Below are 18157 nucleotides of genomic sequence, written 5' to 3'. Positions count from 1 at the left end.
CCATCCTCCAGGGGATCTTCCCATGTCTCCTGCTTGGCAGGAGGATTCTTTACCACTGAGCCACCAGGGAAGCCTCTTCACCCAATACACAGTGTATTTTGAAAACTGTGTCTGTCTACACATAAACATTCAACAGATAGGATCAAAAATCAGTCTTTGCGTAGATTTCCAATTACCTCCAGGGTGTTGGTTTTATCTCCTAATCTATAATCTGTGGTTTTTGAAGGTGAAGGATTAGGTCTCATTGTTCTGCCTGGCACTTTGTGGTACCTACTACAAGTCAACAGACACTCAATGACTGATAGAAACAGCAAAGCTCTTGTGAATCTAGCCGATTTTGAAAGTGTGTACCATAATACCCGTATTCATGCCCTGCTTTACACTTTCCGAGGCCTCTTTGCTTACATTATCTCATTCGATGGGAATAATTGAGTGGGGGGTGGGGAAGGGATTACATTGGAGAGGGAGAGAGAAGTGCAAACATTTGAAGGCTCACTGAGTCCTTATAAGAGCAAATCATGAAGGTGTTTGCATATCTTTCACTGCTTGTGATTGGATCCTAATCAAGTAAGAGGACGTTCCCAAAGAAGGAATATCTCACATTACCTACCTGTAATGGATGCGTTGGTGGCTTTCCAGATGGCACAAGTGGTAAAGGATCCACTTGCCACTGCAGGAGATGCAGGAGACAAGTGTTCCATCCCTGGGTCTGGAAGATACCCTGGCGGAGGATATGGCAACCTGCTCCAGTATTCTTGCTGGGAAAATTGCATGGATAGAGGAGCCTGGCAGGCTACTGATTATGGGGTCACAAATGAGTCAGACACTATTGAGTCTCTCTCTCTCTCTCTCTCAAACACACAGACACACACACAGACACACACACACACACACACACACACACCCTTCATCCAATGCTCAAATTCTTTACAGGTTGAATCTAGAGTCTCTTTAGCCCCTATTACAGATGCGAAGGGACTCTGAGGTGACAGAATCTCTCCCCTACCGTCCCAAAAGGTACCTTGATGCCCAGAAAGGTAAAACATTTAATAGTAAGGATACAGGGTTAGACGTGGAAGTTTAGTCCAGGCCCCCAAGCACTATTCTGGGGAATCCACTTACCACTCTTCGGGCCAGTTTCCCTAGCTCTAAGAAGAGTACATGATTTTAAGACCAATTGCAAAATTATTTGAATTCTGGACGTTTTGATAAGTTTCAGTCGGACTGCTTATTCCTTTATACCCTCCCCACCCCACCATGAAAAAAAAAAAATCACCGTGTCACTCCACCCACCTCCACCTAGTTCCTTCTTGTTAACAGAGAAAACCCCACCACCCTTTGGCTCAGTGGAAACATCGCGAGGGCCCAGGCGTCCGAGTCACCCCTGGGGGAGTGGGCAGCAGGCCCAGACTCCAGGTTGCGGGCGAGGGTAGTTGGAGCCCAGTGAGGGGGTTGGGGGGAGGGCGGTTGGAGGGGAAGGGGGTACTGCGAAGACCCGGGGTGCTGGAAGGAGGGTTCCCCTCGCCAGTACCGGCCCCCGCGTCGCTGAGCACTTAGAGCCGCGCCAAGGGCGGCCCGCGACCAGGAGGCACAGGCGCATTTCAGAAGGAAAGAAAGAAAAAAGCTTCCACTGGCTCGAATTTCTGGAAGCCAGAGCAGTTTTGGCCCTAAACACCAGCACAGAACCCCTCTTGCCTCGGCCTCTCCGTTACCCATTTTCGGTTTGGTTTTGGAAGAACCGGTTCCTCGGCCCCGCGTCGCCGAAGTTGTGACCCGAGTAAGTCCAGCCGCCGGGCCCGGTCGCCGGCCACCCTCCCCTCGCGCGCTCCCTTCCCACCGTGGCCCCCGGCGGCCGCGCTCCCGCCCCAGCCCGGGCCGCCCGGCCGGCTTTGGCCTCCAGTGGGGTTGCGGTGACCAGGAGACTTTGTTGTGAAAAGAAATCTGACCCTTGGGCTCCGAGGCCGCGGCCAAGAGAGCCCGGGGCCGCGACGCCCGCGGCCCCACCCGCGCCAGGAGGGTGGCGATCGCGTCTGGGGGGCGTTGGTGGGGGGGAGACAAGTGGGTGCAGCCAGGCGCGGCGCCCCGACCCCTGCCTGTGATCGCGCGCGCGCCGCCTGCCACGCGCCCCCCGCGCCGCCGCCTCCTCGGCCTCCTTCTCGGCGTGGGCACCGCCGCCAGGTACGCGGAGCCACCTGGAAGGGTGCGGCGGCGCGCGCGCAATAATGGGGACGCGCGTCGGGCGGGCCGCTGGGGGACGCGGGCCTCGCCCCCGGCCCTCGGCGGCATCAGGGCGCTTCACGTGAGGGCTGTGTCTGGGGCCGGTGGGTTTTCTTTCGGGGGAGGTGATGACTGATGGGGAAGTCGGGGGACGGAAAGGGGGGGGCGGTCACCTTGGCCTTATTTGCTGTTGCGATTGCTCTCTTGGACGGGTGCTTGTGCTTGAAGCTCCAGTGATAGGAAATATTTGGGGAGCAGTCTGGACAAACGAACATTTAGTGCGTTGTAGCCCCTGGAGTTACGTCTTTTGGCCCAAAGTGGATTGTTTGGTCCAATTCAAAGAGACCAGTTAAAAGAAGTAGCAGATGACTTGGAGGAGGTCAACGCGGGTGAGGTATTATGATTCTATGAATAATTAGGGAAGCGAGGAAAAATAAACAGGATCTCTGCTTTAGCTTTGATGAAGATGGACGGAGGAAGGTGAGAATGATTCAAATGTTATAAACAACTATCATTGTTTACTTCAATTGAGATCGTCTCTCATCCAAATTTCCCCCCCTAAATCTGGACATATTTTATTTTATAATTGGAAGAAATTTGCTTTACAATGTTGTGTTGGGTTTCCACACTACAACTCAAATCGGCCATGCTGTGCTTGGTGGCTCAGTTGTGTCTGACTCTCTGCAAGCCCATGGATGGCCAGGCTCCTCTGTTCATAGGGATTCTCCAGGCAAGAATACTGGAGCGGGTTGCCATGCCCTCCAAAGCCAATTACACCTACTTTTTTTGTTGTTGTTCTGGGAGCCAGACTGACTAACACTAGCTAGGTAAGTCATCTCCTAAAACTCAAGGCTTCTAGAAGCTGGTGCAGAGTTGCGTGTAGCACAGTGAGCCCAGCCTGGCGCTCTGTGGCAGCCTAGAGAGGTGGGATGGGGAGGACGGGATGGAAGTTCAAGAGGGAGGTGATATATGTGTAATTATGGGTGATTTGCCTGCAATGCAGGAGACCTGGGCTGGATCCCTGGGTTGGGAAGATCCCCTGGAGGAGGGCATGGCAACCCACTCCAGCATTCTTGCCTGGAAAATCTCCATGGACAGGGGAGCCTGGCCGGCTACCGTCCATGGGCTTGCAAAGAGTCACACACGACTGAGCCACCAAGCACAGCATGGCTGATTTGAGTTGTAGTGTGAAAACCCAACACAACATTGTAAAGCAAATTTCTTCCAATTATAAAATAAAATATGTCCAGATTTTGGGGGAAAAATTGGGTGAGAGAAGATCTCAGACCTGTTAAGAAATGTAAGTTGATTATATATTCCAAAGAATCAGTGGTGTCAGCACTGAGGATGCCGGGTAAATGGGAAGAGCAGGACTGATGGAGGAGCAGGATGTCCATGGAGGCCAAGGAAGGCCTTCCTCCATCCTGTTCAGAGACCCTAGAACCCTGAATGTCCTCTGTCTCTAGCTCAGAAGTGTCCATTCAGCCTAGCACTGGGAAATGTGCCATATACTGAACATCTTGTTACATGGATTCAGATGGTTTCTGCCCTGAAGGAGCGGTTTGGTGGACAATTGTGACTCATAGGACTAGCACTTGGATGGGGAAATATATGAACAGGCTTCCTGGACGCAGGACTGGATGGGCCTTGAAGGCTGTTTAGCAATCTGGGTGGAAGGTGTGTCCTCTGAGTAGAGAGCTTTCATCACTAAGGGCATTGGGAAACAGTCTGGGGAAACTGCAGGTGAGTAGGGAGCCTGGACGCAGGAGAGATGCAGAGGGACCTCAGCTGGGGACAGACTGGAAAGGGCTTTGATGTCAGGCCAAATGGACTCAGTCAGATTGTTCCCTATTTGGAAGAGAGCAGAAGCTAACATGTTTCACAATTTGGAACATATGAAGGCCGTGGGGAAAAGGCAGAGGAAAGTGTTAATATAAGATGTTACAAAATAAGTATGAAAACATCAATTAGTAGGATTATTTAGCTTATAAAAACGTCAAAATGTTCATAAAAGATAATTAAAGAGAGGGAGCATAACAAGAACAAGATTGTTGCGCTAATTGTCTTAGTAACCTGAAATACTGAAGTGTCCAGCTATCCTTACACAATTGACTTATGATAATTTCAGTGTGTAAGAAACTAGAAATGATGAAGCGTAGTGCGTTATAGTTTTATGACCTTTCATCCTTTACTAAATGATTATTATCATCCACTCACATTTATTGAGTATGTACTATGTGTAGGATTTATTATCAACCTTCTCCATCCTATTAGATATTATTGGTGTCATTGTATAGATAAAGAAGCAAGCTCATCAAGTTTTCCTATGAGTTTAAATGAGCTGCCCTGGTGGCTCGGACAGAGGAATCTGCCTGCAACGCAGGAGACCCGAGTTCCATCCCTGAGTTGGGAAGATCATCTGGAGAAGGGAATGGCAACTGACTCCAGTGTTCTTGCCTAGAGAATTCCATGGACAGAGGAGCCTGGCAGCCTACAGTCCATAGGATCCCAAAGAGTCAAACACGACTGAGTGACTAACATTTCTTTCTTTCATAAGTATAAATTAATTTAAGAAACTTGAACCAAAACTTAAGCATAGTGAGGTTTCATAATTCACAGAAGGTGTTCAAAGAAATTTTATAACCTTTCCCTAGGTAACACTTTTCCGATATTTTTAAATGTTATTCTTCCTTCATTTATGAACTCAGTCTGAGATGCAAGTAACTCTCTTTCTGTTTGGAGGAAAGTTCAGGGAGGTGGGAGAATTATCTTCCATTTTGCTGGTGACTTCTAAAAGTATAGAATTCACTGTTTTATCCTTAAGTTCCTCTAAAAGTTATGGTGAAACATGACTTAATGCAAAATAGTCTTCTATTTTTAATAGGAACTTAGAATATACTTAATTTTGAATTATCTAGAGTTGTTTTATTTAGAAACCAGGGCCATTTATTTGTATTTAAAGCAGTGTTTATTATTTGTATCAATGCTTATTGTCTGTGTGAATAAATGCAAGACAGTGGGGAAAAAAAAAGAAACAAGTTCCAAAAGGTTCATTAATTTTTCCGAGATTACAGAGTTGATGAGTGACAGAATAACTGACTCAGATCCCTCCCTACCTTCCCTATGTCTTTTTCTCTCCCCTTGGCTGCATCAGGACTAGCTGTCTGGGGCTTTCTGTTCTTCATCATTTCTACCAGTGACTTCCAAAAAGGAAACTAATGGAATGGTTTTGAGGTTGGCATATTACACAAAACTGAATGGCTATCTCAGATCGTTTTCAGAAGAGTTTGTGTGTCCCTAAGCTCATAAGCGCTGGTAGTGTTTGGCTCCAGAGGCCACTGACCACAGACATGTTGTGGTGGGGGTTGGGTGGGGAGGGGAATCAGAGCATTAACTAATTTCTAAAAAGATGAGTAATTAAATTTGGGGGCTTGAGAGGAGATTGGATTGTAATCTTAGGAAATATCATCGTAATCTTCTGATGTTTCAGGGATTACTTTGTATCAGGGGCATATTAAAATACATCCGTGTTGGTGCAGAAGAAAAATGGACCCTAGAAGAGAGGGTGTTGATAGGTCTATTTCAGCTCAGTATAAGGGGAAGGCTCGTAAATGTTAAACCTTCCAGCTGTACAAGTGGCATGCCAAGTTGGTGAATTTCTGTCCCCAGAAGCAAAGATGCAGAAGCAAGTTGGCTGTCAGTCAGGGAGGCTTCGGGTGATTCCTGCCCTAAATGGAATTTGGTTTCCACAGCTTTCTTCTGTAGCTCCATCACAACATCCCATACCATGTATATTCTCATTACATTATGTCACCCGGTAGCTCTTCTCTTAGTGAATTTAGGAGAGAGGGCTTTGTTAACCATTTCAAGGTTTGCTCTAATGTAAGTTGTTCTTTGATTTTAAGAAGAGCGAAATCCAAAGAAACCTTGAGTCAGTGCCTTTTTTTTCTGACCATTTAATGCTTTCTCTATCACCGTCTTTGTTTTTGGTGTTTTGGCCTCTGAGACTGCAATCCCGCAGTCTTATTCTGCAGCAGGCAATCCGTACTCTTGTCAAGGTGCAACTAAAAGTAAGAGTCAGCAGCCAGGAAATGAGGAAATTGCTTTGCTTAACGTTGTTTGTGATTGTCAAGGGTAAAAGAGCAGTGAGGCATTTATTCCCCAGTTGCTCCTGAACTGCATATGTAATCTGCATGCATCCTAAGGTCTAATGAGGAATCTGGGTCCCCTATAGTAAATACATTATATAGTGAGCTGACTGTTCATCTCTGCCTCCATCCATGGTTAAAATTGCCTTTGAATTTTAGCAAGAAATGAAAGAAAAAGAAGTGACATCAGAGCCTGAGAAATATGTTTGCACCTTATTTTTGTAACTAAAACTGCTTTTTTGTTCTGGACAGCTGAACTTATTGTGGATTAAGCAGTCAAGCAGAAATAGGTGTTGCATGCCTTAGGGGGGAGTGTTGGTGGGTGAACATTTGGATAAAGACCAGCACTGATGTCATGTTTGATTTGGAGGGGCAAGAATTTACCATCCCTGATGAAGAAGGCAATCACTGTCAACACCGTTTGTGGCTTCATTAATGGTACTGGGAAAAAAGGAGGTTGACAATTGATACGAGATATAAATTTTGGCACATTAAAAAAATCAACTTTATAAAGTGTGTAGGTCAATGAATTTGAACAGTTATATATACTCACATGATCATGGCCATTAAGATATAGAACGTTTCTGGTGGTGGTTTAGTCTCCAAGTTGTGTCTGACTCTTTTGCGACCCCTGAACTGTAGCCCGCCAAGCTCCTCTGCCCATGAGATTTCTACTGGAGTGAGTAGCCATTTCCTTCTCCAGAGGATCTGATGGAACCCAGGTCTCCTGCATGGCAGATGGATCCTTCACCAACTGAGCCACCTGGGAAGTTCCCTCATGCCCTCTGTAGTCCAACCCCACCCCACCCACATCTTTATCCCTGGGTCTACTCCCCTGCTTTCCACCCCTATGGATGAGTTTTGGTGATGTATGTTTAACATCTTCAGAGGTATTTGATGGTAGAGCTTTCTGTGCAAAAGCAAAGGAGTAGCTATTTCAGATCCCCTTTTCCTTGAATAAAGTAAGAAAATTCATCATCTAGTTATAGTTATTTGGACAGTAGCAAACAGCCATTGAATGGAACCAATTTAGTTTGCTACCAGTTGTTCAAGAGCAGAAGTTATTTTAAAAGTAAAACTAGAGTCTTGGGAGGCTGAGAAACTATTTCTGGATCCATTGTGGACAAACAGTGTCCGTGGAGGACTAGCAATGCCCCAGATTCAATAACTGCAGCAGAACTGATACAACAGCCTGGTGAAATTTTAGATGAGTTTCTCACGTGGAATTATGGTTTAGATTTTTTTCTTAGATGCTTGAATTTCTTTATGACATAAGAGATTTATGGGCCTGTAGTTCTCAAGCATTGTGCTATTATATAGCACACCTCTCCTCCAATCCCTTATGGGCTTGCAACCAGTTGTCATTGTGGGAAACATTGACTTCTTCTGTGCTTCAGTAGAAATTATTTTACGACAATGGCTGTGAGACTCAACCAACTAAGTCATGTGACATGGTGAGTTACCTTGCTGAAGGTAAGAGGGAAAATGATTAGAAAAATGGTAAAAAGATCCCATGTTTACTGAAATGTGTTTTGACTTTTTTTAAAGTTTTTTTTTTAAGATTTTTAAAAATTGAAGTATAGTTGATTTATAATATGATAGTTTCAAGTATACAGCTAGCTAAATGATTCAGTTATACATACATATAGATGCATCTATTTTTCAGATCCTTTTTCCTTATGCTAAATTGCTTCAGTAGTGTCTGATTCATTGTGACCCCATGATCTGTAGCAGGCCAGGCTCCTCTATCTATAGGATTCTCCAGGCAAGAACACTGGAGTGGATTGCTATTCCTTTCTCCAGGAGATCTTCCTGACCTAGGGATTAAAGCCAGGTCTCCTGTATTGGCAGGTGGGATCTTTACCACTAGCGCCACCTGGGAAGCCCAGGTGTGATAACGGTTGTAATAACATGTTTTTCCTTATACGTTATTAAAAAATGCTGAGTATAGTCCCCCACTTTGACTTTTTGTCTTGAATCTGTGAGAACAGATTCTATTCCAAAAGCAATGTTGAGTGAAAGAAAGCAGGTGACGAGTGTGATAACCATGCCTACGTTTGTCAGCATAGTGATGCCTGCATCAATGATTTAGTTAAGCTTTGAAATACCCTGCAATAGTTTTAATATGAAAAAGTTTGTCATGGAGACAAAAATTTGGTAATCTCTGATATAGGGAGGTTCATGAATGTTGTCAAGATTACAGATTCTTTTGTAGCAACCTTCTTGGAATATTTTGTAAATATGAGTGCTGTGCTTCATCCTTCCTCTAGGGTCAGTGTTGTTATGAGGAAAATCCAAATAAGTGAATTTGACTTGAAAAGAATTAGCATTTTTAGCTCTCATACCTCTTGATCCTTTAATTATTCTATTTGGAATTTATGCTTAAAGAAATAATTAAAAGAAGGGAAAAAACCTGTTGAATAAAGATATTGAAGTGTTATATGCTATAGTGAAAGAGCGGAAAAAATTCCCAAATATCCCACTTTATGGAAACATCTCCCTGATGGAATATTACACAGGCATTAAAATAATAAGTGTACAGACTGTAAAATACTTAGGAAACGATAAGAGAAACCAGAGAAACACAAGCGTGAATATTTGCTCTGATTACAGCTATATAAAATTGTGTATGCATACAGACATGTTGGGTTGATGGAATTACAGGTGTGTTTAGAATTTTCTTTATAATGTAGAAAGTACTACAATGAAATAGTGTGTAGGTCTAATACTCTTGGAAACAAAGCTTGAATTCAACTTTAGTTAGTGAATAAACACATATCATCATTTTCCTAATTAGTGTCAGCTCATTGGGTTATCCCCTTATCTTATATTCTTCCTCTGAAGGAAGTTGCATATGGTGAAAACACAAATCTGGTCATATTTATTCAGATATTCTGTAAAGAACAGAGGCTTCATACTTCAAACATTAGAATAGTAGCACCAGTAAATCAGTGGAAAAGCTATAAAAGCAAATAAGCTTGTCAACATTTATTTCTATAGAAATTGCATCCCCAGCCATAGAATTTCACCAACATAGAGCTGAGCTTGATTTTCCTTAATGGCTTCTGTGGTTGGGGAGTGTGGTCCTTCCAACAACTGGAAAGGTCAGTGAGAATCTGGTTTTTGAATCTGACTCACCTGAGCATGCCAAATCTCTGTTTCCCCTGATATAACTGTATTTCTGAAGAAGGTGAGGAAAGCAAAGAAGAAGCCACCTTGAGACACAGCTGTTCATGGAATAGTGAGTTGAAGAAGTCTCTGGAGGTCATTTATCCAATGGTTCATTTCACTGCAGGCTTCTGTTTGTAAATTTTCTTAAAGACCCCTTGATTTGATATGTTTATTCAATCTGCAGTTGTGGTCTTCTGGGGACATATTTCAGAATAGCCCTTTTCTTTTCTACAAAGCAGTGTTCAGCCACTAGTTTCCTTCTGCTTCTCAGGAATGTTAGAAAACTCAACACTTGGTGAGAAGGCAAAGATGAAAGTGATGGTGTGTTGTAATGAAAATACTCTTTCATCCAAGGAGCTGCAAGTTACTAACAGTGTCTGATGGGTCTCTGGTTCATTAGAGATGATTTATATGTCATCTAAACTAACCCCCCCTTTTTTTTAGAACCAGCAGGAAAAATTTAAATATATGTGTTGTATAAAAATTTTGAAAGGATTATTTTCCTCCCAATCATATTAATCCCCACCTGCACCCTCACCTTGTTTTTCTTCAATCTGGAAAGTCAGTTCCATCCACCTGCCTAACTAGACCCTTTCTCTATTTCACGGCTCTGTAACTTGCACACTTATTTCAGCTTCTCATTTTCCAATCTTTCAATCTGACAATAGTCGGAATGTTTTTGATGATGGCAAAGAATCTGCCTGCCAAAGCAGGAGACTCAAGAGATGCAGGTTTGAGCCCTGGGTCAGGAAGATCCCCTGGAGAAGGAAAATGGCAATCCACTCCAATATTCTTGCCTGGGAAATCCCATGGGCAGAGGAGCCTGGTGGCTACAGTCCATGGGGTCGCAAAGAGTCAGACACAACTGAGCACATATGCTACTACACTGCACACTACTTACACTTGTGATGAGCTAGAACTAAAGTAAAATTTTTACAGGTAAAACGAGGTGCTGTTGCTTATTTTATCAACTGCCTGGCAGTTGGAAAATGGGTGGAAAAGAATAGGAAGTGTCAATGTGGAGTAGTGAATATGGGCTTACAGAACCCTTTTTTTTTTTTTTTTCAAGTAGCAAGGGTTTATAGAATTGGAAAGAGTTTAAATTATAGCAGGAATGCATGGAATAGATGTATTTTTCTCCTATATTTGTGACCCCATTGTCTGTAGCCCACCAGGCTCCTGTGTCCATGGAATTCTCCATGCAAGAATACTGGAGTGGGTTGCCATTTCCTTCTCCAGGGGATCTTTCTGACCTAGTGATTGAACCTGGGTCTACCCGCACGGCAGGTGGACTCTCTACCAACTGAACCACTAGGGAAGCCTCAAAAAAGTTTCTGTATCTAGAACTATTCTGTATTTTAACAATACGCTTGTTAGTTGCAGTGGTGTATGAAATACATTTCCAAATATGGGTCTATAGCTTACTCCTTGGAAGGAAAGTTATGACCTACCTAGATAGCATATTCAAAAGCAGAGACATTGCTTTGCCGACTAAGGTCCGTCTAGTCAAGGCTATGGTTTTTCCTGTGGTCATGTATGGATGTGAGAGTTGGACTGTGAAGAAGGCTGAGCACCGAAGAATTGATGCGTTTGAACTGTGGTGTTGGAGAAGACTCTCGAGAGTGCCCTTGGACTGCTAGGAGATCCAACCAGTCCATTCTGAAGGAGATCAACCCTGGGATTTCTTTGGAAGGAATGATGCTAAAGCTGAAACTCCAGTACTTTGGCCACCTCATGCAAAGAGTTGACTCATTGGAAAAGACTCTGATGCTGGGAGGGGTTGGGGGCAGGAGGAGAAGGGGACGACCGAGGATGAGATGGCTGGATGGCATCACTGACTCGATGGACGTGAATCTGAGTGAACTCCGGGAGTTGGTGATGGACAGGGAGGCCTGGCTGCAATTCATGGGGTTGCAAAGAGTTAGACACGACTGAGCAACTGAACTGAACTGAACTGAGGTATCATTGTAATGTAATCACCAGGGGTACAATTTCATAGTGCCTTTGGGCCCCTAAAGGGAGTCTTATGTGATTGCAAGATTTGTCAAATTGTAGTACTGATTTGGTGTTTTCCATAGCATCTTTTATCAGCATACACATCTAACATTTATTTGCCATTGTTTCTTTGCTGGTGTGTCTACAATGATTTCGGCTCCTTCCTACCCCACTCCCCTGAGAGTGCCAAATATAAAGGAAATTCTTAAGGCTTCCATTAATCTTGTGTCAGAAGAGTCTGTGTAAGTTTATGTTTCATGGTGTTTCATCAACAGTCCAGAAGATTGGGACTGAAGAAGGCATAGCTCCCTCAGGTGCTGGAAAGGTCAGTTCAGAGTCAGTACTTCCTGTTTCTTCTTGCCCAGATCCTCCCACTGTCCCACTTGCCATCTGCCTGCTTCTGCTCAGCACCAGATGCCAAGGTGGGCACATGGCTTGGGGCTGTGAATGCAATGTATATGGATTGGCTTATGGCACCTGGCCTTGTGGGGACACTTTTGATACCACAACACCTGTCCATAAGTGAAAGTGAAAGTGAAGTCGCTCAGTAGTGTCCGACTCTTTGCGACCCATGGACTGTAGCCCACCAAGCTCCTCCGTCCATGGGATTCTCCAGGCAAGAATACTGGAGTGGGTTGCTGTTTCCTTCTCCACGACACCTGTCCATACTGCTTTACAAGTCTCCATAAATTTCATGTCACCAATCCTTCCATCAGCATGCATCTTTCCTCTCCATCCTACACTTAGATCAACCTCCTTGGACATTCTTCTATTCCTTTTTTTCTAGGAACCACCTTAGTTTAGACAAAATCTCTTTGAAGTTCAACTCTAAGTACTCTTTAGGTCTATATAGTTTTATGAATAGCTGTTGTTCTCTATGTGTGTAATATGTAGCTAAGCAGGTAGATAGATAGGAATCAACTAACCTGTTTTTGCTTGAGCATGTTTCTTAGGGTATTTGAACAAATGTTGAAGACCTAAAATGTGATGAGTCATTTTTAAGTTGATTGAATGATAGCACCACCATTTAACTACTCATCTACTTCTAGCTCATAGTTTACGTGTAGTCAGAAGTTGTTATGTATCAATAATATTCATTCATTCATTCAAAATATTTAATGAGTGCCATATGTGATCAGAACAAGAGAGGGAAGCATGGTCCTAGGCCTCATGGAGCTACAATCTGCTGGTGGAGACAGGTATAGAAATAATGACAGTCTCATTAGATAAGTGCTATAATCGGGGCAGGCTTATTTATAAACCATGAAAGACCAAGTCCAACACGGGAATTAAGGGCTTACCAGAGCCAGGCTCCTAAATATCAGTAGACCCAGTCATGGCATATATTTCATGGTTTGGATTGACATGTAGAAATCTGGAAACAACTATGCTGATTTAGCAAGCAGGAGGATTTGTAAATAAAGTCCATGGGTCTCTGTGATTTTGTGATTTGTGAGTCGTAGTCTTTCTTAGTGGAGACATCTACCTGAACTAGATGAATGCTGACTCTTTTGGCTTCTCAATAATCTCAATCTTCTCTTTTTAGCCCAGGAAACAGTAACAAACATAGCATTTTGTTCAGAATAGTTTCGTCTTCAGAAGAAGTAAAATGACAGATGAAATACCTTTCATGCTCATGTAACTTGACCATTCTTAATACCTTAAACTGTTCAGTAAGTTCAATATGGAAATATGGAAAAGAAACACATGGGAAATAATCCTGGAATATCAAATATACAGGCTTTGATTGAAACATGTTCTCAGGACAGGTATGGAAAGGATGGGAATTTAGGGGAAATCAGAGGGGGCTTTATCCTGGGCCTGCCCCCTTCTGTGAGGAATGAGACTGGACTTTGTCTCACCACATATAAATGCACTGTGGGAGATTTATGTGAAAACATTTTGTAAACTGTAAAGCATTTTACCAATGTAAGGCAGAATTATTATCATTATTTTAAAACACTACTTTATCACCTGCAAATGTTAACTTGCCTCCAGAGAGTAAAGAAAGCCATGGAGGGGAAAAAAACACAAAACTCTGGTTTCTATAATATCTCTTCCCTAGTTAGGCAAGAAATCCTCTGAAAGCAATGGCGGTAGATTTTAAGATTTGGTTTTGAAATTTTGTGCAATTCAAAATAGAGTTGTGTAGTGTGTTTTTTGGGGTTAGCAGGACTTAAATAGATCCATATGATTTTTATTTACTGACATTGTTTTTTGTTAAAACTACAGGAATATTCTGCTCTACTAAGGACTGTCCAGATTTTAGGAGCTAGTTATTTATGTCTTATATTGTCCAAAAAGCATCACTTTTGTGCTTACAGTGAATAAGGCATATGTTTTCCAATCTTGATAATTGTGAGCAAAAAATCGTATTATAAATGAGAATTACTCCAGCATTTCAAAATTACATCCCAAATGAGCCAAGCTTGGAATATTTTACCTGAAAATCATGTGTGTAAATGCATACTTTCATTAAATTATAAATCTAAAATCTAAGCTCTCATCCAGTTAAAGTCTCCCATTTTGCAAATAATAAAACTGAGGCTCAGGGAACCAAAATCACTTGCCCGAGGTTATTCCACTTGTTAGTGGTAGAGTCAGAACCTGAATTCAGATCTCTTAACTTCTACTGTAGTGGTTTTCTTACCATGCCTACAGGCAGAAGTTCAAGTACTTTTATAAGAAGTGATTCTGAAGTTTACATGACTGTATGTTCTCTGTTCTGTAATATTACCTTAGGTGATACTAAGATTCTCTTTTTTTTTTGCTTAAATTTTCATGTCTATTTAAATATCTGTGTTGAAGTTGATGTGAGGAGTATAGATTAATTTCTTAGTTGCTAAGACCAAGCAAGAAAAACTGAGAACTTCTGTTGGTTCCTCATTTGAACTTAAGTATGAAAATTAATTCTGAGAGTTAGGAAATGAAATTAGGCAGCCTTGTGGCTATATTAATACTATTTGAAGATAACTAACCATAGAATATATTTCAAAATACTACATTCGTCGTCTATATCTTGCAGCATCCCCAAATCCCACTCTTCTTGAAGGTGTTGAGTCTCTTGAAGTTTCAGGATTGATCAACCGTGAAACTGTGACCTAAGTAAACTTGCTAAGAAATAGTATAATAATATCCTTGCCCTGAGGGTAAAACACTCAACTCTAGATTTTTCTCTTTTATTCTCCCTCAGACTACAATCATATTTCTTTGTTAGTATTTCCTCTTGGCATTGTGGTACAGCTGACGTTGATAGATAGTGTGGAGAAACCAATTTCAAAAAGAAAAAAGAAAAGAAAAAAAGGCTCTTGGATAGTTGGGCTCAGAAATAATGTGTGTGGAAAGCTCCCTCACTGCCCTCTTCATTCTTTTTTTTTGACTTGGGCTGCAGCTGCTGACAGCAGACACACTGAGCTATAATTCGGCCACATTTGGCTCATGTAGACTGTGATAAACAGTGAGCCCATAATATTTATTTTAAAGATTCATTCAGTGAAGGTAAGCATTCCTGACTTGTGTATACACGCTAGTGAATGGAAAGCTGCAGATGTAAAGATCGGTCCTTAATTTCATGCTACACAATTAATACGGCTGCTTGATGCTCTGTTCATCACAGGTGCTGGGGTGTTGGAAGTCTTTGAAGAAGTGTGGAGCTAATAGCCCATATATAATTCGGAAGAAGAAATCTTCAATGGAAGACCCCCGGGGGATAAATGGACAGTCTGTAAGTAAACAGAATGTCAGTCCTAAGGCAAGAGTTATTGCTCTTAAAATCGTAATTACTATTTTTGTTGTAACTTGAGTGTCTGGAAATTCCTCAAAAGCTCTGTCCCAATTTTTAATGATTTTTAGAGTTATGAATTAAGTAGTGTGCTATTTCATCAACCAAATCTAATTTATTTCTTCCTTAAAGGTATCAGTTATCAAAAGTAGAGTTCTAGAGTAAAAAGCTAACCTTTAGTATTATTTAATTTTACCAATATGCTTAATGTAATTTTTAGACTTCTATTTTCCTTTGCCTCAGGGAAAACATGTATTTGTCTCATGAAACTTGAAATTAATGTCTAAGTTCGGATTGTTTTGTACGTGTTTGTTTTGATGAACACACACGTCTGTGTGTGTGTGTGTGTGTGTGTGTGCGTGCATGCACGCATTATGTGTGGTAAAAAAATAAAATGTTTGGTAGTTTCACAGTTTGATAAACTCTTGAGTGGGCTTTAAATTAAGGAGAGCCTTTGGTTTTATTTTGTTTGTTTATCTTGTGAGCACAAGAAAAAGGGTTTGTAAATTTTCCTCAGGTTCATACTAGGAAGAAAGCAGGCTTCTTTTGGCACATAAGCAAATATCCCCAGTTAGGGATTATTTTATAAACAACCTGTGAGTGATTTTGAACTTGAAAAAGTCAATCAATTTTAATTTTAAAAAACCTTATTTTAGTAAGTAAAAAGTTGTTTTCTTGGAAACTTTCCGTAGCAGTATTTGAGGTGGCATTCCGTGACTTTGCCTTTGAAAGTCTCAGATCAGTTATGATGCTTTTCAGTCCTGTGGTTTCATACCTCAGCTTTGTTCACCATAGAATTATTACAAAGCTGAAGTATGATCTTTAGTAATGCTGTTGTGGTTCCTGTAAATGTGTGTTTTACAAGACCTACTGGTTGTTATGTAATAAGCAGTAACAGCTAATGGATTAAGATTTTAATAATAAAGGGTCAAGTGCTATCAAGGTGCTTTTGCAGTCATACTGTATGCAATTACAGAGTGTGTTTTATGGATCTCCTAAATCATCTTGTGAGGTAATTCACGTAAAGCACTTCGAGATCATTCTGTTCGGTGTAGCTTTCACCCTAAATGGAAAAGTACCCTTAACATGTTTAATTTGTTTGTCCTTTTAAACTTGTTATGGGCCTCTGATGCTCAGTTTTCTTATTGTATGAAAAATAGTTCTGTAGTGCATATCAAGTAAGTGAAAAATAAATGCAGGAATAACTTAATACTTTTTACTCCTTTTATGTAATTTTGCTCCTTACATTGAGACAAGTCAGAGTGTTGGTAAATCACTAACAGTTTCAACAAATAAATGCTGCAGGTAATATTTCTTTGGAGATTTTATATTCTGCCAATTCTCATTTACTACTGAGACAAATTAACTGACTTGAAACAAATAAAAAACAAATAGGTAAAGAATATAATGATTCAACTTTGTTTGCCTATCCTAACAAAATGGTGTTTATTGGGCCATCTCATTCCATACCATTCAGAGGTGTTTTGTCCCGTGAAGAGTGAAGCAGTTTTATTCTTGAAAGATACTTGGCAGCCTCGGAGGTAGAAAACTAGGGAGTGATGTTTCTCCAGGGCAAACGGTGTGTGGCATTGGAGAAGCAGTTTCCGGGCCATTTGGCCCCTGCCTACTCAACCACGAAGGGCGAGCAGTCTTTCCAAAGGTCCCTGTGTGGGGGGCCTCAGGTGGGCTCCTCCAGGCTCACTTTCTTTGGCTCTCAGGTTTCCCCTTTCCTTCAGAAAGTGGGGAAACAGGCTCAAGATAGGAAAAGGGCCTAGAACTTAGCTGAAAGTAATAAGGTAACTCAGGAAGCTAAAGGATTTTTTAAATTTATTTTTTATTGAAGTATACTTGATTTACAATGTTATGTTCATTTCCACTGTACAGCAAAGTGACTCAGCTATACACATATATATATTCCTTCTTTATATTCTTTCCCATTAGGGTTTATCCCAGGATATTAAATATAGGTCCTTGTGCTATACAGTAGGACCTTATTGTTTATCCATTCAATATGTGATAGTTTGCATCTGCAAACCCCCCGAATTCCCAGTCCATCCCTCCCCACCTGCCTTGGCAACCAGAAGTCTATTTTCTATGTCTGTGAGTCTGTTTCTGCTTTGTAAATAGGTTCGTTTATGTCATATTTTGGATTTTGCATATGAATGATATCATGTGGTATTTGTCTTTCTGATTTAGTTCACATGATGATCTCTAGGTTCATCCATGTTGCTGTCAATGGCATTATTTCATGCTTTTTTATGACCAAGTAATATTCCAGTATATAAATGCACCACAGCTTCTTTGTCCACTCATCTGTTGATGGACATTTAGGTTGTTTTCTTGTTTTTGTTATTGTGAATAGTGCTGCTGTGAACATAGGTGTGCATGTATCTTTTTAAATTATAGTTTTGTCTAAATATATGCCCAGGAGTGAGATTGCCCAGTCATATGGTAATTCTATTTTTAATTTTCTGGGGAACTTCTATACTGTTTTCCATAGTGGCTCTACCAACTTACATTCCCACCAGCAGCGAAGGAGGGTTCCCTTTTCTCCACACCCTCTCCAGCATTTGTTATTTGTAGACTTTTTAATGATGATCGGTGTAAGGAGATACCACACTGTAGTTTTGACTTGCATTTCTCTAATAATTAGCAATGTTGAGCATCTTTTCATGTGTCTAGTGGTTATCTGTATGTCTTTGGAGAAATGTCTATTTAGGTTTTCTGTCTATTTTTCAATTGGGTTTTATGTTTTGTTGTTGTTGAAGGAAACTAAAGAATTAAAAGAAGACCTGGTACCAGAAATTCCTGTACTTCCAAACATGAAATGTCCCTTGCTTGTCAT

At 41.5% G+C, this 18157-nt stretch overlaps 1 protein-coding gene across 7 annotated transcripts in view; it reads left to right on the top strand.

Moving 5' to 3' along the window:
* The first annotated feature begins 1345 nt into the window (after positions 1–1345).
* Positions 1346–18157, top strand: part of EYA1 (EYA transcriptional coactivator and phosphatase 1) — a 367945-nt gene continuing 351133 nt past the window's right edge. For all 7 annotated transcript variants that reach the window (XM_060393795.1, XM_060393796.1, XM_060393794.1 and 4 more), the window contains exons 1-2: positions 1346–1777; positions 15148–15255. In XM_060393795.1, the coding sequence (XP_060249778.1) occupies positions 15245–15255 (11 nt within the window). In that variant the 5' untranslated portion in view covers positions 1346–1777; positions 15148–15244. The remainder of the gene's footprint in view (positions 1778–15147; positions 15256–18157) is intronic.

The sequence above is a fragment of the Ovis aries genome, chromosome 9 (genome assembly GCF_016772045.2).
Source record: "Ovis aries strain OAR_USU_Benz2616 breed Rambouillet chromosome 9, ARS-UI_Ramb_v3.0, whole genome shotgun sequence".
In the NCBI taxonomy this organism is placed as follows: Eukaryota; Metazoa; Chordata; class Mammalia; order Artiodactyla; family Bovidae; genus Ovis; species Ovis aries.
Note: the sequence above shows the minus strand (reverse complement) of the source record. Positions and strands in the feature narration are given on the sequence as shown.